The 26736-nt window shown below is 39.0% G+C and overlaps 1 protein-coding gene across 1 annotated transcript in view; it reads right to left on the minus strand.

Annotated features, from left to right (window-relative positions):
- The window catches only part of PHDP (Putative homeodomain protein), a 45876-nt gene extending 19648 nt beyond the window's left edge, over positions 1–26228 (minus strand). Inside the window, exons 1-2 of the mRNA XM_073992126.1 lie at positions 25488–26228; positions 11532–11707 (exon numbers count right to left, since the gene is read on the minus strand). Coding sequence (XP_073848227.1) covers positions 11532–11707; positions 25488–25815 — 504 coding nt within the window. The 5' untranslated portion in view covers positions 25816–26228. The remainder of the gene's footprint in view (positions 1–11531; positions 11708–25487) is intronic.
- Between the last annotated feature and the right edge of the window lie 508 nt (positions 26229–26736).

The following is a 26736-nucleotide window of genomic DNA, read 5'->3' on the forward strand; positions in this document are numbered from 1 at the left end:
AAAGAAGAACAATGATGATTTTGTTTATTGCTACGAGAGTTAATGTTTCAACGTTGCTAAGTTTTCACCACTAGTTTTAAGAAATTTGGGAGAACTTAACGAAAGAAATGTTAACCTTATCTCACTAACACTATAGTTTTTTTGAATCTAAAGTCTCCAGAAGTACCGTAAGAAAAAAAAACGAATAAAAAAAATTAAAATAAAAGAAAAAAATGTTTGCTCCGGCTGGGGCTCGAACCGACGACCCTCAGACTGCTAAGCGCCACCACTTCCTCTGGGCTACTGTAGGAAGTGGGAGTGGTTTGACTAATTAGTATCATCCGTTTTTTTTGGGGTCTTCCGTTAATATAGGAAATACTAGAACGTATCAGATACCAAAATACCCAAAAATAGTGATTGGCAACACATCTGTAATAATCCCAGTAAACATTTTTGAATATGCGGAAAAAAGCAAATATGGGTGACACCATAATTTCTCACAAACCGAGTAATATCGATCATTTGATAGCGATATTAATCGGAATTAGTATATGAAATTATGGTTTCATGTCCTTCGCATGGTATGTTCCTATTAGCTTGCCCTCCAAATCTTCTAATTCGTAGTATACATTTCCTATTTTCTTCCTGACTCTAGCCTGCAAGAAGACTGGTGCAAGTTTCGAATTAAATTTCTTCTCAGCGCTACTTTGAGCAAAATTTCTTCGGAATATAAGTTGTCCTACCGAGTATGCTATGGGCCGGGTACGTAAATTGTACTGGTCTCTATTTTTTTGATAGGCTTCTTTAATGTTAGTTTTGAGTTCTTTGCGAACTAGTTGAAGATGGTCTTCTCGGCTAACAACACTTGTGGGTTCATCAAGCATGTGTATATTTTTTAGAAGGGTGTAGGTGTCACCGTGGGTAATCATATTGATCCCGAATATGGCATAGTATGGTGAACACTTTATGGCTTGATGATAAGAGTTTCTTAACGCGCAACTTATATGCGATAAATGCTCGTCCCATAAGGTTTGATCGCTTTTTAAATAGGCTCTTATACTTGCGATAATAGACCGATTAACGCGCTCGGAGGCGTTAGCCTGTGGGGAGTATAGAGCCGTGTAGATGTGGTTAATGCCAAATTTCGTTAAGAAGGTATTGAATTCGTTGGATTTGAATTGGGTGCCATTGTCGCTAACGATTTGTTCTGGCACCCCAAATGCGTGAAAGATATTTTTCAGTAAAAATTCCTGAATGGGCCCTGAGGTGAATTTTTTTAATGGGCATAACCAATGGTATTTGCTTAGGTGGTCTAAAATAATTAGAATGCCTATATATCCAGATTTGGTCCTGGGATAAGGACCTAAAAGGTCTATATACAACCTTTGAAATGGTCGAGTGGTTACAATATTGTCACCCATTTCGGGTTTTAGAACGTAATTCGGGTGTTTTGTTGACTTGCACGTTGTGCAATTACGGACATAGTCACGGACATCTGAGACCATTCCCGGCCAAAAGAAGTGTCTGCGAATGAGTTCTAAAGTTTTTACCATACCCCCGTGGGCGGCTACCGGAGAATTATGAAATCTGACGATAAGTGAATGTCTCAACTTTTCGGGAATCCATAACTTCCATGTTTGGTTCTCCTGGTCCTGATCTCCATTATAATGTTCCGTTCGTATGTAGACAAAAGGCTCAATTATTTTATAGTCTGGGTACTTAGAAGGGGTTTCTTTAATCTTATCTCTTAAGATTTTATAATCAACGTCATGGAAGCTAGGCGAATTTAGATCTATTTCAGGATCAATTTGTTCAATAGATGCAATCTCATCTATGTGTAGTCTCGATAAGGCATCCGGTACCACATGGTCCTTGCCTTTACGGTGACTAATAGAGAATTTATAAGACTGCAGCTTGAACACCCAACGGGCTAATCTGCCGGTTAAATCGGGTTGCTTCATTAACCATACCAAGGAGGAGTGGTCGGTTACTACCTCAAAGTCCTGCAACTCGAGGTAGCACCTAAATTTCTTAATAGCTTCTATCGCCGCTAAACACTCCCGCTCGGTTACACTGTAATTCCGTTGGGCAGTGTTTAGCTTTTTAGACATATACGCGATTGGTTTTTCGTGGCCCTCCTCATCCAGTTGGACTAACACTGCCCCTATTCCATAGTCCGAGGCATCACAATGTAGATAGAACTTTTTTGTGAAGTCCGGATTGGAAAGAACGGGGGCAGTTGTCAATAAAGTTTTGACATGTTCAAAGGATTTTTGGGCCTCTTCGGTCCATTGAAATTTTTGTTTACTTGAGAGGGTCTCGGAGATGGGAAAGGTTACCGATGAGAAATTTTCGATAAATCTCCGATACCACCCCGCGAGACCTAGAAAACCTCTTACTTGCCTAACATTTTTGGGGATAGGCCAGTTGACTATGGATTCAACCTTCTCGGGGTCGGTTTGAATTCCACCATGGCCAATAACATAGCCAAGATATTTCGTTTGCGTTACGCAAAATTGGCTTTTTTCGACGTTAAGGGTCAGATTAGCTTTACGCAGCTCCTGAGCTATGCGAACCAAAACGGATAAATGGCTACTAAAGTCTTCAGATACGATTACAATATCGTCCAGATATCCGAAGACGCAATATCGTAAGTCGGGTGGTATTATCATATCTATTAATCGACACATAGTTTGTGGCGCAGTACAAAGCCCGAAAGGCATCACTGTAAACTGATACAGTGGCCTTCCGGGCACTGTAAAAGCAGTGAGCGCTTTGGCCTGCTCCGTTAAGCCTATCTGCCAGTAGGCATCTTTCAAATCAAGCTTTGTTATTATATTGGCCTTGGGTAATCTGGCAAAGATTCCCTCAATACTTGGCAGAGGATATGCGTCTTTTTTAGTAACTAAATTCAATTTTCTTGCATCTAAGCAAAGACGTACCTTGTTGGGCTTAACAACTAGACGCATAGGTGACGACCAAGCGGAACCAGAGGGCTCGATGACACCCAGTGAAAGCATTCGATCTATCTCTTTGTACATCAATTCCTCTACTGCTGGGGATACAGGATAGAATCTTTGTTTCACTGGTTTGGCGTCACCTATGTCTATATTGTGCTGTAAATAGGAGGTTCTACCTAACCCTTGTCTAGCAAAATTGGGAAATAGTTCCACAATCGTTTTTAGTTGAACTTTTTGGCTAGGAGACAAAGGGTATGTAAAATCGTTTTGTTCGCCAGAATATTTATGGTGCTCGGTTTGGTGGGAAAAATTATCTAGGGCAGATACTACTGACGAACGCTCAATCGACTTAGGAGGATTTATCGTTATAGAACTATCTAAGATACTTGGTGCTAGAGAAAATAATTTCCAAAAATCCAATCCTAAAATAAGCCGTTGAGTTATTGAAGGCACTAATAGTAGTTTTAATTTATGAATTTCGCCTCGGAAGTGCATATCCACTTCCAACGATCCTAATGTCTTTTGAACGGAACCGTCAGCGGTTCTGACCCCTGTTTTTCCGGGGGTGAATTCGGAAAAGTTAGAAAAGTCTTGTGCGGCTAGATCGGAGCCTACACAAGAGATGTTGGCACCCGTATCCAATAACCCATATTCCACGAAGTGAAGGAATTCGACTTTTGCGTAGAAACGTTTATCTGTTGGGTTATTTATGATTGAAGAAATTACATATTTTGAGGCGGTTTTACGTCTTTTGTAGTAGGATCTAAGCCGACGAGTAGATCTTTTGGGAACTCTGGTATTTTGAATGGAAAGTTCAGATATATTAAATATCTGATTCCTTTTCTCAAGATACGCTTTATAACGTTCATGATATGGACGTATTGGGTATAAAATTGGTTTGGGCTTGGTATTGGAGGACATTTCTGGTTGAAGAATAGTTAGATTATAATCAGTATTTTCTATCGGTGTTGTTACAGGAATCACTAAGGATGATTCCGGAGTTGATTTTGGGTTGAGGAGTTTTTTGATTGGGGAGCAATTCTACGATGTGAGCAATTAACGCATTGAGGCTTGTAGACGTTTTTGCAGCCACACCCATAACAAAATAGGGTTCGATTCTTGAGACAATCGTCCCAGTAGTGACCCATTTCATCACAATTCCAGCATTTAATGGCTGTGGGGTCTTTTCGTATGGCATCTACACAGGCATCAGCTTGAATATCATCAAGTACTGAACTCTCACCTTGTAGTTCTGCAACCGTTCTACGGCCAGTCATATTGGTAGAAAAAGGATGTTTTTGTACATGTGATTTCTTTAAACTATCGTCACTCATCAGATTTTCCCTCCTTTGGACTAAGTTTCGGAGATGTGCAATGGTAAAAATGGGCACATAAAGCAATTCATGTCGAATTTCTGCTCTCAGATTTCGGACTAAGATTTCGATCATATTCTCTTCAGGGATAGGTTGTTTAAGCCTGTCCGCTAAACAGCAAATGGCATCATAAAAGGTGTCAAATGATTCCCCTGGTTTCATTTTTCTTCCCCTTATAGATTCCATCAAATCGAAATCGGATCTTAAATCTTTAAATTGGGAACGTAAGGCTCCGCAAAGTTCCGTCCATTCTATGGCTTCAACACTTTTGTGATACCTCCAGTACCACTCCTTTGCCTTCCCGGTAAGGAGGATCGGAAGGTTTTTGCAAATATAAGAGAAATTGTTGTTTAGATGTTCTTTAGTTAAAGTTTTAACTCGGTATAAGAATTCATCTATGGACAGTCCATTGTTGGAACCATCAAACTGGATGTTCCAATTTTGAATAATGAAGGTAACCCTATCGGGTCGAATAGATTGTGAAACTTCTTCCGGAATTGGAGACTTATTTTCACAATTTCTATTCTCCTGATTCGTATTGGATTGGAGATTTAGATTTTGATTATAATTATTATCTCTGGCAGCTATATTGAAAGGAACGTTTTGGTGTTGAATTTGAGCTGGTGGCCCAATGTTTAGATTTTTGAGTATTTTTACAATATTAGTTTCAATCATTCGATTAATCCTGGAATAATCTATTCGGTTTGAATTTTTAGCATTGGAGGCCGAAGAATAATCATTTTGGAAAGGTGGATTTAATGGATTTGACATAGGATTTGATGAATCCAAAGTATCGTTATTGGAGCTTGCCACCTGTTGATTCATGTAATCCCCTCCAATTTCAGTAGCATTATTCATAGGGAGTTCCAAATCTTGACTAAAGTCAAGGTTTTTTGGAAATAATGTTTTGCTATAATGTCGTGTCATAGGCCGACTTGAAGCAGCACCACGACCACGATAAGCTGGGCGAGTTTTTTTAATGGTTCCCGTTTGGGTCGACATTTCTGAAGATCCAACACTTGCTATTGGATATTTTTTTAAATTGGACAATTGGCACGCCTTTTTGCATAAAGGACATTCAGAAGTGTTGGACAAACTGTCCTCAATACACTTGCGGTGGAAGTAATGTTGGCAAGTATCAAGAACGCAACATTCATGAACTAGGAGATCTATTATTTCCTTACAATATCCACATTTCCATGTCTCTTCAACCAAATTATCCGCTTCCTTATTAGGATTAGGGATAGGACTTCGTGCTAAGGCCATAATTTTTTATATTAGAAAAACAGAAATATATTTTTAATTGTCGCAGAAAAACAGAAATATATTTTTTTAATTGTCGCAAAAAGTGCGAAATTTAATAAGGATTCTTATCTATTTTTACACAAAACGTGTGAATGAAATAATGTGTAGAAATAACAGCAACAAAATTTTGAAGATTCTTTAAAATTTGAGATTTTTACTTGTTCTTACTTTGATAGGTGAGATAAAATGGGAGGTGTGAAGAAAATTGCTTATCCAAGGATTGAACGAAGGAATTTAGATTGGGCTATAGATTTATTATCCCTTTAACCAAAATCCTTCTGATCGACAAACCGTCAACAAATTAAAAATTTACTATCTCTCTTCGCTGAAAATTATGAGGACTTTATACCGCAATTTGCAGGAAAAAGTATTTCCACTAAAATTCAGGGTGACAATCCCTCAGTCGTATTAGAAGGACTATGGGGTCAGGAATAAATAAAAAAAAAGGATTTGACAAAGACTACATTGCCATCATTCAGAAGAACTGAAGGGTTTGTGGAGGGTATCCTCGGACAGCTTTTCCGTTTACAACAGAAATCTATCCTTCCAGAGGAGTTCACAAGCTCTCCGATCTAGGCTTTCTGATACCAAAGCACCCCTGAACAAATGCCTTTTTATGGATATTTAATTAAAAACGGAAATTTGGGGACTAACGAAATCTAAAGGACTTTGATAACTATGTACTTGTAAATCCAATGATATTCGTTTCGAAAGATAGTAATACAAAAGAATTTACAAGTATATATTACAGGGTATTGTTTTAAATTCTGACTCTTCAACTTAAAAATTCTTGGTTGAAATAAAGGACTACGAAAAGTGACAAGACTTGGATGAACAACTATATTTTTAGAGAATAGTCACTAAAAAAGTAATAGACAAAACATTATACGTGTGGGTTGCAGACAAACTGAATATTTTCGGACTTGATGTCGCCATCTGCAACATAAAGTATTTCCAGAAAATTTCCAGGATAATGCTAACTTAGTCAATTACTCCTTCAAGAAAAAAAACTGTCATCATTTTGGGACAGAAAATTTAGCTAGAAAGCTTATTGGTCAAATTCTTCGGTTCTATCAAAAAAATTGAAAATCCACAGCCTTCTCGCTGATAATCTGAGACCTAATTATGTCCTGAGGATAAACAAAATGAAGCGAGTATATTTGTGCAAGTCTTGAGTAGCCACCCGAAATAAAGTTTTTAAGAAAAAAACTCGTATGCTTTAACACAATGAACCATAAAAGATGATAAGAAAATACAGGTTTCAGTGAACTTCAAAAGGGATCCTTTAGACCTTCACAGAACAACCATTTTAGGAAGAGGGAAAACATTTTTTTTTAAGGATATCATAATTAGTCCTTAAGGATTCGATTAGGTACCCCACGCTGGGCGCCATTCTATTTATGTAATGTTCAGCATCAAAATTTATTTATAATCCAGGTGAATACCGAATATATTAGCAGTGCAATATTATCTGTATTGCTCTCTTTTCTAGATTTGAACAGGAAAGACATTCAGGTGTTAATTGGGTTATTTTATTGGAAGCAAGTCAGACAGTGGGAGCCATTGATTTTTCTAGCAAGCAGTCGGGTGGGGGGGTTCGTGTCCTTCTTGTTCCATTAAATATCTTTCCGAACATAAACAAAAAAAAAAAATAACTATTATAGACTCCCGGAAAAAAAACTAAATATAAATATGTAGAGGGGACAATGTATCCAACCCACGCTGCACCCGTGTGGGTCCGGATAAGAATGAAGAAATTAAATGGTTCAATCCTAGATATAGCCATGTTAACCAACTCCGGATCTTAATTGGAGTTGGAGCCTCTATACCCAGCCCTACCATGGTTTCAACGGCGTTATATTTTTTTGAAACCCCAAATGCAACGTTTACCCTCCCTAGTCTACCTCACCAAGTAAGAACAATAAGGCGAAATTAGCTTTCCATCTTGTCTAAATCAAGATTATAATTCAACGGAAAGTTATTTATTTCAACGAAGGATATCAAAAAATATAGTTATAAAGGAGATTCATGAGATAGAGTACAAATAGTATATACAGGTATAAATCATCTTTCTAGAACTTTGAGAACTTAGGACATAAGTATATCTAGGTCGCCGGTGCTACTTCAGAGGAAGTTTAATACTATAAACTATTATACAAATACTGGATGACAAGGAATTCAGATGATTTCAGGTTTATATATTGTTAACAAAAAAAAATTTAAATGTTTATTATTAGGCTCTGGTGAACCCAATCAAAAGGTATAGTATTGTGAACAAATTTGTTCTTGTTTTAAAATATACCCAAATTTTGTACTGGGAGGGTTTCTTAGGTCAAGGGAATTTATCCTGGAATCAAGGATATCCTTCTGGTGAAATTTTTTTTTTTTTGAATTAGGAATTGGAAAAAATCGACTTATGTTCAGAAGCAAGGATATCGGATTCTCAACAAATAGATTTCAGGATAATTACCCTTTTCTAATGATCTGTTCTTTCAAGGACAACGATAATAATTACAAGGTTAGTTTATAACTCCTGAGGACTACCAAGGACAAATGCAGATGTTAACTGTCTAAATCATATGCAAAGACTTCAAAGATAATTGTTTTTTTTTTTCAACTTACTTCTTTTTTTAGTATTAGTATTATCCTTCTTTCACGGTCACAGGTTGATGATGATACTCGAGGCCTCGATTAGCATATGCATGTGTGATTGTGTTTCAGTAGGATATACGACGGTTAAAAGGTGCAATGGTGTGGTGTGTATATTGGCTGTGGGGTTTTAAAATGTACATTAATTATAACTTTGAAATTTTTGCATATCTTTAGGATGTCATTATTAGAATACTTAGAACTTATACTTAAACTTATCAATTTAATAAATTTAATCTTAATCGACGACGTTGGGATTCGATCTCCAGTTGTTTCGTTTTGATGATGCTTGTTTGCAGTGCCTGCTTGCCGGTTAGACTACTACTGGTTATGTTAATTCAGTGGAATACAGACGTGCATATACATCCATGCATGCTTCCCTCAGTCAACCAACAACGGCAAACCCAGTGGTTAAGTCGACGATCTATTTATAGTCCGCACGAGAATTATAAGGCTCTGATTGGTTGATCGATTGGAGGCACAAATGACAGGAGTTGCTAACACGTGTGACCAGCACAGTGGCTCAAATTGTGAAATCGTTGGGGTTGGTTATAATGTTGCCAATGTTCCAATAGTTGTTTCCATGAGCCGAGGGCTACTTCGGGTAATAGTTCTCGGCAAATTTTTCAGCGGATACGGAAGACGATAATAAAAATGGCGTATGTCAATGGCAAAGCCGGTTGTTCTTTTATACTGATGTGATTTCGTTCTCCTAAGCAAATACGGGCCTTATGACGTCACACAAAAAAAAAACAAACCAATTGTTTCCCTTGTAGTTTTAGTAGATGGGAAAAAATATCATCCTCATTCACGGCTATTGAAGAAAACTGCCGCAAATGAGGAATTGTTGAGAAGACCTGTGTCAAGCAATAAACAAAACCATATTTGATCACCATTCACAATAAAAATCACTTTACAATTTCTTACCGAAACTTGCTGGAAGTTTGGGTATGCAGATTTTCCGTCAAATACTTCCGTAGATTTCTTTGAAACACCATGAAAAATCTGTTTGAACGAAATTAACTTCACTTATATATTTTGTTTTCCGGAAAAAGAAGAAAATTACCTTTTTGTAAAGTTTGTAAAATTATTTAGAATCCGTATTATTAATTATTTGGTTGAAAAAAATTTCGATTTTAAAGAAAATTTAGGATATTTTTGTCCAATTAGTTTTATTTGGGACGCAATCAAACGTTGTGGAAAAAAATAGAACTTCGAACTTTGTTTTTTTTTTCTTTTCTCAGAAGATGGGTGCGATTTGGTTGACGTTCACAGGAAAGAAGAACAATGATGATTTTGTTTATTGCTACGAGAGTTAATGTTTCAACGTTGCTAAGTTTTCACCACTAGTTTTAAGAAATTTGGGAGAACTTAACGAAAGAAATGTTAACCTTATCTCACTAACACTATAGTTTTTTTGAATCTAAAGTCTCCAGAAGTACCGTAAGAAAAAAAAACGAATAAAAAAAATTAAAATAAAAGAAAAAAATGTTTGCTCCGGCTGGGGCTCGAACCGACGACCCTCAGACTGCTAAGCGCCACCACTTCCTCTGGGCTACTGTAGGAAGTGGGAGTGGTTTGACTAATTAGTATCATCCGTTTTTTTTGGGGTCTTCCGTTAATATAGGAAATACTAGAACGTATCAGATACCAAAATACCCAAAAATAGTGATTGGCAACACATCTGTAATAATCCCAGTAAACATTTTTGAATATGCGGAAAAAAGCAAATATGGGTGACACCATAATTTCTCACATACCGACGGCAAGCGTTGGTGAGATCAAATGCCATGTTTCGTCGATATTAAGCGATTGTGATCCGTAGCTGTACTGATCGGCTGACAACTTGCCCGGGACTCTTAAGGCCTAGGTACATAAGCTGCCTTGCCTGCCTGCCTTGCTTGCTTCTGATAAAAGAATAAAAAAGAAAAGGGCAACCCAGTTCGAAATTGGCTCCGCCTTCTTTATTCTTTTATTTTTATTATGCAGAAATGAAGCAGCAAAGCAAGGCACGCAGGCGAGGTAGCTTATGTACTATAGAAGACAGCTGAGAACAACAAAGCAGAGAACATCTCTACCAACTGGACAGATTTGTTCCAGAAGAGCAAAGCCAGGACATACTCCCAAAGGATACGTTATTCAATCTGACCTTGACTGAAAACACCTCTGGACACATTGTGATCTCGGGCAAGGTCATTAAGGAAGATGAGAGTAACATGGAGAAATGGGAATATGGACTCAGGTGCTCAATTGGCAACAATCCCAGTTTGAGCTGGTTCTATATCGGCACATGCCGGTAATAAAATTCAGAGGCAGAATGCGGCAGGGATATTGACTGACGATGGGGAATCCAACAACAGTCAATGACTCTAACGAAAGACCTACCAATGAAGTTAAATGCACAAAGCACTACAAACGTGTTGTGACGTATCTTCGCAAATTCGTTGGACGAGATCCGAAGGCGCATTCAATCTTTCTTCCAGACACTGTAACTGATCAAGCCAAAGCATCTAAAGAAACTGCGACGACAAGAAACAAGTAGAAAGGACGAAATCTACATTTATTTCGCACTGGCACCTAACTAATAGCTGGTTTACATTACGAAATCGAGTAGATTTCAAACTATCAATGCCTTTGCTTAAACGTCAAATGAAATCGAATTGATTTCATTTAAGTTTTCATTTGACGTAAACGCAAAGGAATTGACAGTTTGAAACAGACTCGATTTCGTAATGTAAACCAGCTATAAGTTATTTATTTGACAGATATTCGATGAAAATATCAACTTAAATGACGATGTAAATGCCCATCTACTGCCTCAAGCAACGTGGTGGCGTCAAATTCTGTTCCGAAGCCGAACCCAACCCAGAAACGAATGTAGAAGACTAAAGAGCGCAATTTGCACTTGCACTTAAAATAGGTGTTTTGGGAATTTACATAATTTATTTGACATATATTCCATGGAATTGCCAATTAAAATGAGGAATTTTTTATAAAACCTGTTAGGTGTAAATTGGGCTTTAGTCTTCCACTAGGTTGGGCGCCACTCCTTTTCACTATTTTACTCCTCTTATAGGCGTTTAGCACACACGGAAAAAAATATGGTTGAGACACATAAACAGTTTGATATTCTCGCTCAAAAGTGCCGTCGCAATAAAATTGAACTAAAATAGCATCGGAAAAGTACTCTTTTGTATGAAGAAAATATGTTGTTTGTTTTCGTTTTTAAGATGAGTTTTTCGTACCATTTCTCTTCAGAACTTACCTGTACTCTAGCTTCGGTTAAATCAATTTTCGCTGCAATTTCTTCACGGGTATAAATATCGGGATAGTGGGTCTCTTGAAATATTTTCTCCAGTTCTTTGATTTGGGCTGAACTAAATGTGGTGCGCATTCGTCGCTGTTTCTGGCGATCACTTTGATAGGTGTCGGTTTTTAAATCTGAAAACAAAAAAGTATTTATAAGTTAATCTAAATATCTAAATCACTAATCGAATAAAATATTGCCCCGCCTTCTGAGCCCCACCACCTTTTCACATTAACATGGACATCTATTTGGAAATTTCGGATAACAAGCAAACAATTTTCATAATTGTATTCATTAATTTATAATTCTTAGCTATTTCAAGATACATGGTAGATATGGGGAGGGAAGGATAACATCACCACAACATACACACATACTGGCTGCTTGCCGCACACACACACACATATTTCTTGTTTGTGTGTGTACCAAACTTATTTACTTTTTATGGTCCTGTGTTTTTGGTGGTCGTTGCCTTTTGTTTTTAGAACATGACTTTTGACGCATTGCCTTTTTCTTGTCTTTTTTCCATGTAGACAGACATCTGTCTGTCTGTTGTAGAGATCTCCTTCCTATTGTTATGGGTGAGAATATAATTGCTCGGAAGTTAACAGATTTCATTTTTTTATGTTTGTTCCTTTCGTAGCGTTGTTGTTTATGAACACCAAAGTGTTCATAATTCATAAATTATGTTGCTCTGTGTGTGTGTGTGTAGCCCAAAACAAATGACGTGAAGTATTACACACCATACTTTGGGTATGGCGCCCAATTTGAATGGGTTTATAACGTGCGATTCTACGCTTATTTAATGGTGTTTTAGTTACACTTAATTTTAACACTTCAATACACAGCTGCTAGGCAAAGTTGCAAGGTGGTTGGGGCGGTTCGATGGCAACTGTTTATTATATCCCTTTCTCTCTCTCTCTCTCTATGTCACACCATCCACTTAACCTTACAATTTCTGGCCTCCCAAATCCTATTTTCCACAACAAGATGTTCTTGTTGTTGTTAATATTATGTTGTGCGAATTGATAATAAACATACCAAAGGACATTACCAAATAAACATAATCAACAGTAGCAAGAACAACAACAACAAAGAGCAGATTATCAATACCCAATACCATCATCTATTGTCTACACGAACATCCTGACATCTCTATCAGCACCACCACCACCATCCTACCACACAGTGGCTAACACGATTCATTAAATTGTTTTTATTTGCCATTTCCCTTTTTTGTTTTTGTTGTTGTTTGTTTGCATTACAATTACTGAGCCTGAGCCATCCATGCAATCAAGAAACAGAGGCAGAAAATTAGAGGGGTTGGGTGGTCGGTTGGTTGGTTTTCGTTGATTAATCCTACAACAGGACCAAATTACACACATAAATATACATAGATTCCTAATAAATGTACGAGGGCATGGTGAAAAGTTTTTTTTTTTTTTGGGAATATAAAGTGAAGTTCAAGTTCAAGGGACAAAAACACAATAGTTCGAATTTTGCCGACCGTTTCGTTTTACCCTTTTATTCTGTTAACTGAAATGATTTGAACAAGAATGCCGTGTTACTTACAGTATGTAGCGAGGACATAGGAAAATTGGCATAGTCACATTTCTTTACCGAAATTGTCTAAAGAAGCAGCCTATCTTTCAGAAGGGGTCTATAGAAGCACCCTTTCTTATAGCAAGGGTTTATAGAAGAACTCTTTCTTTTAGCAAGGGTCTATAGAAGCACCCTTTCTTATAGCAAGCGTTTATAGAAGACCTCTTTCTTTTAACAAGGGTCTATAGGATCACCCTTTCTTTCAGAAAGCGTATATAGAAGCGCACTTTCTATCAGGAAGGGTCTATAGAACCACCCTCAATTAATCGCAGAAGGACTTCAGAATGTGTTAGACGAGTTCAACCTGTGGGAATCAATTTTGATGATTTTTGCCGATACGACAAGCGTGAATACTGACAAGTAGTAGTTCGACTGCAGCAAATGTTCGAAGAGAAAGGTCACCCAAATCCAAGTTCATCTGTTACCAGCACTATGTGCTGGTTCGACTAAATCCTGCCGAGTACTTCTTTGGGAAGGATTTGATTGAAAGCAGTCTTTACCAATGGTAAAATGATGGCTCAGATCATCTTCCAACCATCGTCTCCGTTAACAGACCTCCCGTAATAACCTCTGACCGCGTGAACCACGGAAAAGCTAATTAGTTAGGGTTCAGGGAATTTACAAATCATCACTTCAGAGAGTTGGCCATTCCCTCATGCTCGCTGCAGCCGCTCGCTACGTGCCCGTTGTTCGGATACCCGAAATTAGACCAAATTTCCCAGCAGAGGCACATGAACGTGAGCTTCGTCGTACGAGCCCTGAAGACTCAAGAGTTAGGGAACATAAGGCCTGGGTACATAAGCTGCCTCGCCTGCTTGCCTTACTTGCTTCTGATAAAATAATAAAAAAGAAAAGGGCAATCTAGTTCGAAATTGGCTTGGACTTCTTTGTTCTTTTATTGGGTCTTCGCTACAGGTGAGAAAAGAGAACGATTCACTTTTGTTGGCATCCTTGGCGGCTTCAATAGCGTGGGTGGCTAGCGACAGGTTGAGAACTTTAGTGAGATACTCCACTCCCGGCTCATCCAGCTGTTTCAACATTACCATGGAAATTCCTTCAGGGCCCAACGCTTTCGATGATTCAGCGTCCTGATGACATTCGTAACATCATCCATTGTAAACTGTGGTGGTTCATCCTCGACAGGAAGATATCTCGACAAACTGTCGATTGAAGTAACTTGCACACATCTTCGGGTAGTCAACGTAACGTCGCCAAACGCGACTGAATCCCTCCTTCCGGGGTTCGAGAGTGACTTAACCGTTGCCCACAATTTACTTATACCGGCTCCAATGTTGCAACTCTTCAGCTGATTTAACCACTTGTTTCGCTTATGTTCGCCGACCAGCCTGTTAACCTCCAGTGTCAGCTCCCTGACTCTGGGGTCGCCGGGGTTGGTTCGACGAAGCTCTTCACGCTCATTTGCTAATCCCGTCGCCTCTGCTGGGAAATTTGGTCTTACTTCGGGTATCTCGGAAACATGGCGAGCGGCTGCAGCATTGATGATTTCTCGGAACGTCCTTTCTGCTACCCGAACATCAGACGGATTGGGCAATTCTCTGAAGAGGTGATTGGTAAACTCTCTGAAACTCGGGCAATCAGCTTTCCCATGATTGACGAATGTGCGGCGTTCAGAGGTGATGAAATCGGGTGGTCTGCTGATGGAGACAATTATGGGGAGATGGTCTGATCCAAGGGAAATGAAGGGTTGCCAGGTGACGTCATTTGTCAGACCAGGTGACACGATGGTTATGGTTATGTTGAACTGTGACACGTTCCTCTAATTCTGATAGAGGCGTCCTCATTGACCGAGCAAAACGTAGAGCTATCAATCTGCTCAGCCAGCTCTATACCCCTGTGGTCGTTTCCGAGGACCGAATGCCACATCTCATGATGCGCATTAAAGTCCCCCAGGACCAGAAGATTATGACCTTCCAAAAGCGGACTAATGTCAGGCTTATAATCTGAGATACAGCTATTACTCGGCGGGATGTATACATTCAGCAACTCTATCTCGGCAGTTTCACACCTGACTGCTACCCCCATACATTCCATGTACGGGTCGCTGGCCGGAACGCTAATGTTGTGTGGTCCTGGGTCAATCCGGTACAGAGAACCAGCTGCAGTGTGCTACTTACGTGACCTGGTAAATAGATCTTGGCAGAGATACTATGAGTAGCAGTTTTAGAGTTGCCCAACATTAGCATGGATTCCGCAAAAGACACATCACCACAACGCTATATCCAAACATATCAGTCGAATACTTAACAGGGACATAAAGTGCGACCAAACAGTCATGGTGATTCTTAAACTATTAAAGGCCTTCGATGCCGCCAGCCAAAGCAACCTGTTCAAGGACATAGAGAAGACTCGTCGGATAATCAACTATATGTGTGGACGCCAGTCATTTGTGAATTTCAGAAAAAAGAAGTCGAAGATCAGTTGAGAAACTGAAACTCCACACCCTCCATCCAAAGAGATCCTGTCGTCGATGACATGTGATAAAAAAATCTACATAGCTGACTTAGTTCTTCCATGGAATATGAACATATCCGCCGCTAATCCACTGCACACAGTTCACCACCTGGACGGCTGAAATAAATTTACTGCTGAACATATGTGTCGATGGTGTCCCGATTCCCCACAAATTATCCCAAGATATTGGGTGTAATGTTCGACAGCATGTTAAAGTCGTCCGCGCAAATTACATCTACATATTTGCCGCGAGATCAGAAGTAGGAACAACATTGCGGCACTTGGGGTGTAGAGAAAGTAACATAGTTGATCCCTTACAAAAAATAGGCCGGTCTGTTGTTATTGTTGTATCAACGCAAATATTTTCTTTCGTGTATTATTTCAGTTATCAGGTTCCTCTGTATCCAGATTCAAGAATTCTGCAACCTGGAGTGGTTGCGTCCATAAGGAATAAGGAGACAGGTGAGTGGGGTTAGCTGGGCAGCTAAACATATGCAGTGTATCGTGTGGTCCCAATCCACATGCTGGGCATGTGTTGGGTATCGTGGCGTCAATTCGGGCCCATTACGAATTAAGGCTGCTGCATTGTCCGGATCTTAACTGGGCTAAATCAACTCGTGTTTACCCCCGCAGCTGGCGTTCTTCTGCTGCGATGAATGGGGGGTCGTCTCCAAGTACGGCATTCACACTGTATCTCTGTACTGTCTCCGCAACCATGTCAGTGTGAGTGCTATCCAAGCCTGCCTGATAAGCTCGTTGGTCTAGAGGTTCTCTTTTATATCTTTGGACCTCTCTCTCTAGATCATGAAGATCTCTCCTGACGTGCTTGGGTGGAGGAAGCCTGTCCATTAAATCGTGACAGGGATGCTCACTGCTATAACACCCAAGCAGGTACTGCATCGACAACATCTTATTGTGTTGACGCACCGGTAAAATCTTCGTCTCCTCATGAAGGTGGTCCACAGGAGTCATGAGGAGGCACCCTGTTGCAGTCCTCAGGGCAGCATTATGGCAGGTTTGAATTTTCTTCCACTGCGTAGTGCTAACCTTTGCAGACCACGCTGGCGCCGCATAGCGTACCACGACTTGAGCATCTTGTTCCTACTTCTGATTAAACATGCTATCGAACGTTACATCCAGAATTTTGGAGTTGTTAGTGGTCGGAATCAGTGCACCTTCGACCAATATGTTCAGTGGGAGCCTCATTTCAGCCGTCCATGTGGTGAACAGTGTGGATATAGCGGCGGATATTTTCATATTCCTCAGATGGAAGAACTGCACTACTCGTAGGTCAGCTATGTAGACATTTAACCTATCACATACATATGTCATCGATGATAGGACCCGACTCCAAGATCGTACAATCATCCGCATCCATCACGATCTCTATACCGTCTGGAGGGTGTGGAATTTCAGAAAGGTAGAGGTTAAACAGTTCCGGAGATATCACCCCTCATTGTGGAACTCCCTGTTTCACTCTACGGGGTTTGAATTTCTTGTTTCTGAATTCCACAAACGACTGGCGTCCGTACATATAGTTGATTACCCAACGTTTCAAACATGGCTGGAGATGAGTCTTCTCTATATCCAGCTTGGCATGGCTGACGGTATCGACGCCTTCAATAGGTCAAGAGCCACCACGACTGTTCGGTCGCACGGCCTTTTCTGCTTCAGTCCTCTACTGGTATGTGTCGATATGGCGCCTAATGCTGTTACAGTACTGTGCATTTTCCGAAATCCATGTTGATGTTGGGTAACTGGAAAACACTTTCTCATCGTGGGGAGGAGTAGTGCCTCTAGGATCTTTGCTACTGGCGACAGGAGCAAAATCGGCCTGTACGATTCACCTCTGCTGGCATCCTTGCCAGGCTTCAGTAACGGGATCACCCTTCCAACTTTAAAGGCTTCTGTAGTGCGATTCTCTAACTCATTTTTTGAGTTAACGACAAAAATCGGTAAAATTAAAACTCAAAATTATGAATGAAAAGTTCAAATAAAAGTTGACAACACTCTTCCTATCGTTAGAACTTTACGACTGCTTTTTATTCGTCGCTAACTTACCGAAAAACATCGGTAATTAGCGAAATTATAAGCATTTTAATTTTAACGACAAATGTCGGTTACTCAAAAAATAAGTTAGAGAATCGTACTACTGGTATGGTATTTGTGGCTAACGATAGGTTGAGGACACTTGTCAACTCCAGGTTCATCCATCGATATTTGGTGTGGGCCCAACGCTTTGAATGATTTCGCGTTTCGGATGGCATCTGCAACATCGTAAATTTTGGTGGTACCTCCGCGGCTTGAAGGGCTCTTCTTATACGGCATAGCACACTTCTCTTCGCCCTATCACTCTCGGGGTGCTCTATGCACTGCCAGTTAAAATAACACGCGCACCTCTTTCGGTGAGTTACTGTCACGCCGTTGAAAGTAATTGCTGTTCTGTCATCCTTCTTTTCCGGATTCGAGAGTGATTTAACCGTTGCCCACAATTTACTTAATCCTGCTCCAATGTTGTATTGCTTCAGGTGGTTAGCCACTTTTTCCGCTTATGTTCGCCTACTAACCTGTTGACTTCAAGAGTAAGGCCATGTTTGTATTATAGCCTTTTGCAGGGTTAACCATCTTAATGAGGATTTATTTGACGTATACGCAAAGGAATTGACATTTGAAACCCAGTGGATTTGTTAAATCCGGTTGTATATAAACGTACTATAAGCTCTCTAACTCTTGGGTCTTTAGGGTTCGTCCGACGAAGCTCATCACGCTCATTTGTCAGTCCCGTCGGCTATATGTACTCATTAAGCAGCTCTACCTCGGCAGTACCACACTTTACTGCTACCCCCATACATTCCATGTATGGGTCACTAGAGACAAGCTCACGCGAGATAGGTCTGTACTGGACAGACTGGTGTATCAGGAAGGCAAGTCCTCCTCCGTTGCATAGAACCGGCCGCCGTGGGATTGAGGTATTGATTGTCAGGCCGGTCTGTGGTAAATTATGCTGCCAAAACTCATTTTTTCCCTTGTTTCCTTTGTTTGTTGGCTTGTCATTTTTTGATAAAAGAATAAAGAACGAGACAAATTAGAAATAGGATGCCCTTTGCCTTTTATTCCTTTGCCAGAAATAACTTAAGCAAAACAGAAAAACTAAGCAAAGACCTGAATGAATTTTGGCCTTTAGCGCTCCGCAGTGGCAGAATATTCAAACCAGCAGCCCTGATGACTGCAACAGGGAGAAAATCTGAATATCCCTGCCACAATTCAGTGGAAAGGCTTCCCCACCCACGCACGTCAGGAGAGATCTTCATGATGTAGAGAGAGAAACCCAAAAGTACAATCGAGAATCTCTAGATCAACGCCCATCAGGCAGGGCGGAATAGCATCCACACCGATGCAGTGAATGACACACCCGGAGACCACACCCATTCATCGCAGCAGGAGAACGCTAGTTACCAAAGCGAGTGGTTTCAACCCAATTAAGAAACGGCGGATGCAACTGCCTCAAATCATATTGGACTTGAATTGACGACACGGTACCCAACACATATTCGCACCGCTGCATTTGTTTAATTGTCGAGATGAGTAGGATTACACCACCACTGATTCCTTAGCCGGTCCACGTTGTTTAATTTGGAAACAGAAGAACCAGATAACTGAAAAATATATACGAAGCAAATTTGCTGTGTTGCTACAAGAGACGATATGAGAGGCTGAAATCCAGTTACTCACTGAGATATATTTTGTAAAGTTTTAGCAGATCCCAAACATCTACAATGTGTTATTCTAAAGCCGAAAACACAATCAACATTTGAGTAATGTTTCTCGTCATTTGTGGTAGAAGGACAAAGGGCAACCAATTTTTCTTTGTTCTTCTACCAGAAATAACGCAAAACTTTTCTCAAAACTAATGCAAACGGCGTTAAAATAATTTCTGACAAAATGAACGGCTGAGCCAAATTCGAGCTAGGTTGCCCTTTATCTTTTAGTCTTCTACTTCTGTCACCGTACTTTATTAAATGGCAAAAGTTTCAAAAATAAACTTAAGTGGTGAACGATATCCATATACATTAAATTCAAAACTTGATTTTAATTTAAAGGCTTTGAAAAAGAGGCGTTAAAAGAACAACGTTGATAATTTGCTTAAATAGCCGAGGAGCTCACCGCAACATGTGCTTATTTATCGGAAAGAGTAATATTTGGATCATCTCCAGCAATTCGTGACCAAGATTAGTACTGAAGATTTTATGCCCAAGATAAAAAAAACAAAAAAGGTTGCGATCCATTAATAGAGAATTTTGATGGCATCACATTGCTTTCTCTTATATTTGACTACCCTATTTCAGCATGTTACTTAAAAGTTGGATATTTGGTGCACCAGTAAAACAAAACAGTTCGAATCTGAAGAAGATTTTCCGGGAAGCGAACAATTAAAATCACGTGTGCGACTATGTTGCAAATAAATTGGAAGATATGGTAACTTAATACCCCGGTTACACTATTGAAGGTTAACCCACTGGGTTTAATAGATCCAGTGGGTTAATCTTTGCTGGTTACACTTAGCTTTTCGATGGATAAACTGTCAGCTGATGTTTGTTTACTAGGGTTATGACTTTTTGACATTTTTCCTCAAAAATGATTTCCTGTAGCAGGAATGAATGAACTTTTGTCTATTAATCACTATGCTATCGTTTATTCCATTGAAATATAAAAAAAGTTCACGCACAAATCGATTTTAAAAAAATAATTTTTTGAAAAAAATATATGAAATGAAAAAAAAAAATTTTTTCAAAAAATTTTTTTGTTTCACGAATGAATAAATATAAGCCTACTAATAACTATAATAACGTTTATTTCATTCAAATATTAAAAAAGACGCGAAAAAAGTCACTTTGAAAAAATTTTAAATTTTTGGTTTTTTGTTAAAAAATTATATTTTTGAATTAAAGCGTTTACGACATTTTTACGATTCTCAGAATTGAAGAAAATTTGTGAGAAATAAATTTTGTCATTTTAATTATCTCATGTGGCTCTAAAGTTTATTTTCAATTATATATCTGTTTTCAGTGACTTCAAAAACTTGTCCATAATTTTGATAAATTCAAATTTTAAAATCATTTTGTGCGTGAGGTTTTTTCACCGAATCACCTTATAATTAAGATTTTATGTAATCTTATGGCAAAACTCATCACGCTATGATACAGGGATATGAGGTTGTAAAAAAGTCATAACCCTATTGTTTACGTATACATACAAAATAACTAATAAAGTCGTGTTTTACACTTTTACAATTTCTCGTATGAGATATCGTCCCCTCTTTTCTCATATTGGTATATTTTACACACAGGGATACATTTTTGTGACATGGTATCAAGCGTACTTTTTGTTAAAAAGGGTCTAATGTAAAAAAAAGTAAATAATTTTATGATTTTCAAATAACTTTAGATTTATTAACTCCATAAAATCTCATGCGACAAATCGTAAACGTGTAAAACACGGCAAACTCTTTTGCAAAAACAGTTGCAACTTTTGGTACTTTTTGAGTAGAGTTGGATTTTTTTTTTGCACAAATACCGAATACAAAACTGTATTTTTGGTGGATTTGTGCCGGATTTAAAATAAACCCAGCCATGAGAGGATTTAATTTTTGTATGGCAAATTTGGTCAGATTTGAGCAGATTAAGCAAATAAATCCTCATGAAGTGGGTTAACCCGGCAAAAAGCTGTAGTGTAACCGTGCTATAAGAAGCCGAAGAATGGATTTACTTAAACTTTGAAAGATTTGCATATGGAGCTAAATTTTGTATAAGGATCTAATGCTTAGTTTACATTCGGCGTCGTTTCGTGATTTCGAAGGCGTTTCGTGATTTCGCGCGGAATCAAGCAAAATTTATCATGATTTCGCATACAAAAAGTAAATCATCTCATTTTGTGATTTCATCGAACCACCAGTACTTTTTTTACCGATAATGTCAGAAAAAAGAGCGAATTGTCAAAAATTGCTCCCCCATAAAAATTTCTAAAAAATACGGGAACGGAAAAATGAAGAATTTGCAAAAACTTCAGCATAAATGTCAAAATCAACGTATCAGGTATCATATTAGATGCCAATAAATATGCTTGCTGCTAGTTTCTACTAGACCAAAATTGAATAGCAGAAAACAGGAGGAGAGTTTGTTGCCTTGCCTGCTTACCTTGTTTGCTTCTGATAAAAGAATAAAAAAGAAAAGGGCAACCCAGTTCGAAATTTGCTCGGCCTTCTTTATTCTTTTATTTTTATTATGTCAGAAATGAAGCAGGAAAGCAAGGCAGGTTATGTATGCAGGCCTTTACTCGGCGCTATTTTTATTTAAAGAGAAGTGCACGTCTTGCTAGATTTCGGAGTACGGGAACGCATTTTTGGCACTAAACGGGAACACTACTTCAAGTACTAATATTGTGCAGGTTCTGAGCACAACTTTTATCTATCTGCCTCCAAGTGCAAATTCGGTAAGTCAGAAATAAGATTTGTTGGACATTTCGTAACAGCGGAAGGCCTACTTCCAAACCCAGAACGCGTAGCAGTGATCAAAAATTATACGTTACCCGAAACTGTTTTGGAGTTAAGCCGTTTTCTTGGTCTTATCAGTTTCTATCGTCGATTTATACCAAACGCTGCCGAAGCACAAGCCGCTCTTCATGAAGTTAGGAAGGGTCAGAAAAAGAACGACAAACGGAAGATTGAATGGACTCAAGATCTCAGAAATACATTTGAATAGTGCAAAAATCAACTTGCAAATGCTACACTTCTTTCTTATCCTATCCAGGGTGCGCCTATATCTCTTTGGGTCGATGCATCTGACTTTGGTATGGGTGCGGTTCTTCAACAGTATGTCAATGATAAATTGATACCTCTTGGATTCTATTCCAAAAACTTTTCAGAAACCAAACGCTGCCGAAGCACAAGCCGCTCTTCATGAAGTTAAGAAGGGTCAGAAAAAGAACGAAAAACGGAAGATTGTATGGACTCAGCATCTCAGAAATACATTTGAAGAGTGCAAAAATCAACTTGCAAATGCTACACTTCTTTCTTATCCTGCCCAGGGTGCGCATATATCTCTTTGGGTCGATGCATCTGACTTTGGTATGGGTGCGATTCTTCAACAGTATGTCAATGATAAATGGATACCTCTTGGATTCTATTCCAAAAACTTTTCAGAAACGCAACGCAGATATAACACGTAAGATCGCGAACTCAAGCGGCATATTCCGCTCTGAAACATTTTCAATATTTTCTTGAAGGGAATCATTTTCGATTTACAGCGACCATAAACCTCTTTCGTTTTCATTTCTACAAAACTCAGAAGACGCATCACCGAGACAATTACGCCAACTAGACTACATTGGTCAGCATACCACGGATATCCCATATATTCGAGGAAAAGATAACGTAACAGCTAATTTCTTGTCCAGTCTTGGATACGTTTGAAATGCCTAATTCATTTAATTTCAACGACTTAGCAAAGGATCAAGAAACTGATGAAAAACTAATTTCAATGTTATCACCTACGGAACACAGTCTAGTTCTCAAGAAAATCAAAATGACCGAATCAGAACAGGGGCTCAATTCTGTTTCTATGAAAATGTGAAATGAAAACATTTATGAAGGCAAAAAATGTCAAATGAAAAGTTTTATAAAGAAAATATTTTTCATTTAAAATTTTCATAGAACAAGAATTCAGCCCCAGGAATTATATTGTGATTGTTCAACAAAGAATGTTCGACCTTTTGTCACTAAGAGATTCCAAAGGGGGAATATTTAATTTAGTCCACAGTTTATCACATCCAGGAACTCGATCCACTCTCTAACTTATAGCTGATCGTTTTGTGCGGCCATCGATGAAAGCTGATATATTATCGTGGGCAAAAACATGTGTTACTTGCCAAATGTCAAAAGTAGGAAGACATACCAAAAGCGTTGTAGGTTCATATCCTGTTCAAGACAAGCGAAATGCACATATCAGCATCGACATCGTTGGACCTTTACTATCTTCGTAAGTTTATAGTTATTGCCTCACCTGCATTGACCGTTTCACAAGATGGGCGGAAGCGATACCTATAGAAGACATCACAGATGAAACTGTGGCTTCTGCATTTCTACAAAGCTGGGTGGCTAGATTTGGTGTTCCAAAGCAAATTACAACGGATCAAGGACGACAATTTGAATCCCAATTATTTCGAGAGTTAGCTAAGGTAATTGGATCAAAAGTTATTCACACGACGTCTTATCATTCACAGGCTAATGGATAAATCGAGAGGTGGCCGAACTCTGAAAAATGCCATCATATGTCATACGGATACAAACTGGGTTGACAAGTTACCGTTAATAATGCTCGGACTACGATGCTCAACATCCGCTGATTTGACATATTCACCTGCATTACCATCATTGAAGGATGTTCCAAGAGCGCTCCGTAAAAAACAACAACCTCCCATTAAGAAAACCAACCCCGGAATGTTTATTACCACCTTAAATCTGTAAAAGTAATATTTTATGACCAGCCAACAGAGTGATCAACACATTCCCAAAAGACAGCAAGGCATGACTCCCCGTTTGGTAATAAAAACAAGTAAAAAAGTATCAGTCGGCTTTGCCGACAGAGATATACCCTCAGCCTGTGTACATTGAAACAATTTTTTACCAAAATACGTATGTATTTAGGGGGTTTTAAAAATGTTGGGCGTTTGAACCGACAAAAATGTTGATTAGGATTAAAGATCAAAAATTTTGCGAAGGGGATACTAAAAGGAATGGATCGACAACTTTTACCATCGCAATTGAGGCAGCAATGCAAGTTGCTTCAACAAAAATCAAAGTGATTCGAAAGCAGGTCTTAAAGTGAACATGTATCCGAAATTTTGAGTGGGAGGTACCGGATGGAGTGGACAAATATAGTCCATATTTGAACCTGATATATATCTGGTAGATATATTAGGATGTGTAAAGTATGGACCAATTCGGCCACTCTCTTCAAGAGTTATTGTACGCACAATTTTTCCGAACATTTTTGAACTTTCGTGGGGGAGGTACCTGAAGGAGTGGACCTATATGGCTTATCTTCGAACTTAAACTATGTTTGGACAAAATATTACTAGGGCCAAACTTTGGACCGAATCGGCAGACCTGTTCGAGAGTTATTTTGCTCTCCAACCTCCTCACACGGTGTCATAGGGGTTTTTTGCAACTGTCAGGCTATTTTCTCTGGAAGTATGGACTTGCCCCTGATGAAACTTATACCGTCGTATGGAGGGCAGTGAATACAAGTTGCTAAAGCAAAAATCAAAGCGATTCGAGAGATGTTCCTAAACTGAACTTTTCCAAAATTTTTTGTGGGAGGTACCCGACGGAGTGGACCGATTGAGTCCATATTAAAACCTGATCTAAGTCTGGTACACGCTCCACGATGGGCAAAGTATGGACCAAATCGGTTACACCCTTCAAGAGTTATCGTGCGTACAAATTTTCCGAACATTTTCGAACTTTTGTGGGGGAGGTACCGGAAGGAGTGGACCGATATAGCTCATCTTCGAACTTAAACTAAGTTTGGACAAAATATTACGAAAGCCAAAATTTGAACCGAATCGGTTCATCCCTTCGAGAGTTATCGTGCGCTCCAGCCAGCCAGACAGACAGACAGACGGACGGACATTGCTCAATCGACTCCAAATTGTCTGAAACACATTTCGTCCAAACATACTTGGGGTCTAAAACCATTATTTCGATGAGGCACATTTTGCCCGTATGAAAGTGTATATACCCTTCATAGCCTAAAGGCTGAGGGTATAATAAATTTGAATTACCTGAAAATTGATTATTTATACTCCCAACAATGACGGCTGAAGATGAAGACGACGAAGGCGGCGATGCAGAAGGATTTGCTGGATTATAATTGAAATAAATATCCGATTCATCTTGATTTTCATATATCACGGGCGGTATAGAGGACATTGCAGCGGCGGCAGCATTCGCGGCGACATGGCTGTGGCAATTTTTAAAATGATCCATAACGAAATCGTAGCTGGACAAAATATCGCGACCGATAACATTGCTGTGATGGTGATAGAATGTCTTGGCGGTATCTTTGAGATTTTCCGTAAGCACAAAATTCTTTAAGGATGTGTATTCCATAGTTGGGGACTATTTTCTTTTTTTGTTTTATTTTATTTGATTTTTTGTTTTATTTTATTTTTTGTTTTATTTTGTTTAATTATTTATTTTTTTAATTTAATTATCACACCAATAACAACAATAAAAATAATAACGATGATAATGAGTTTTGATGTCCGTTGACAATTGATTTGCCAATTTCAATATTCGTTGTCGTTATTGAGTTAATTTTCCAAAACAATTTTATTATTCGTAGCAGCAGCGGCAGCAGTACCACCAGCACTTCTTCTTTATCAAATGAAAAAACCTTGCAATTAATACACATATTACGGTCTGTGAATTTTTGAGGAGCAGAGTGTAGCAGGACTATTCTACTAACGACAAAACAACTACTTCAATGTTACACACAACACTCTCAACGCTTTATTGCGTATGAAGCTGGGAAAAACCATTAAAGCACCAGTCACCCAGCCAGTCAGCCAGCCAACCATCCATTCAGCACCAACAAACAGATGAACGCAATAGTTGCAATTTCACAAAAGGCGTTACCAAATAAAATAGGGGTGGAAAACAATAGCAAAAACAACAACAAGACGGAATTTCCCTTGTGACGCCACTACAATAATAATTGTGTCAAGCATGCCCGGATGCTTACAACCACTTCACTTTTGATGTTTATGTTCGTCGTGTGTACCGTCGGCGATTTACCTTGGGGAATATAAAATGTAAAGTGGTCAAGCATTGTCATGTCATTGCTGCTCACTTTGCGGGTGCCACCCTCAGACGTTTTGAAACCCCATAATCATTGTGTCTAACATAATAGACGCGCCAGCAGGATGATATTTGATGTCCCCATGATGTTTTATATGTTTCCAATCATTATTCCCACTTGAACTGAATACATTGAGCATTGGGTGTAGGGTAAACAATTTCCGTTATGAT

The sequence above is a fragment of the Musca autumnalis genome, unplaced genomic scaffold (assembly GCF_047663935.1).
Source record: "Musca autumnalis isolate F117 unplaced genomic scaffold, ASM4766393v1 scaffold_5, whole genome shotgun sequence".
Classification (NCBI taxonomy): Eukaryota; Metazoa; Arthropoda; class Insecta; order Diptera; family Muscidae; genus Musca; species Musca autumnalis.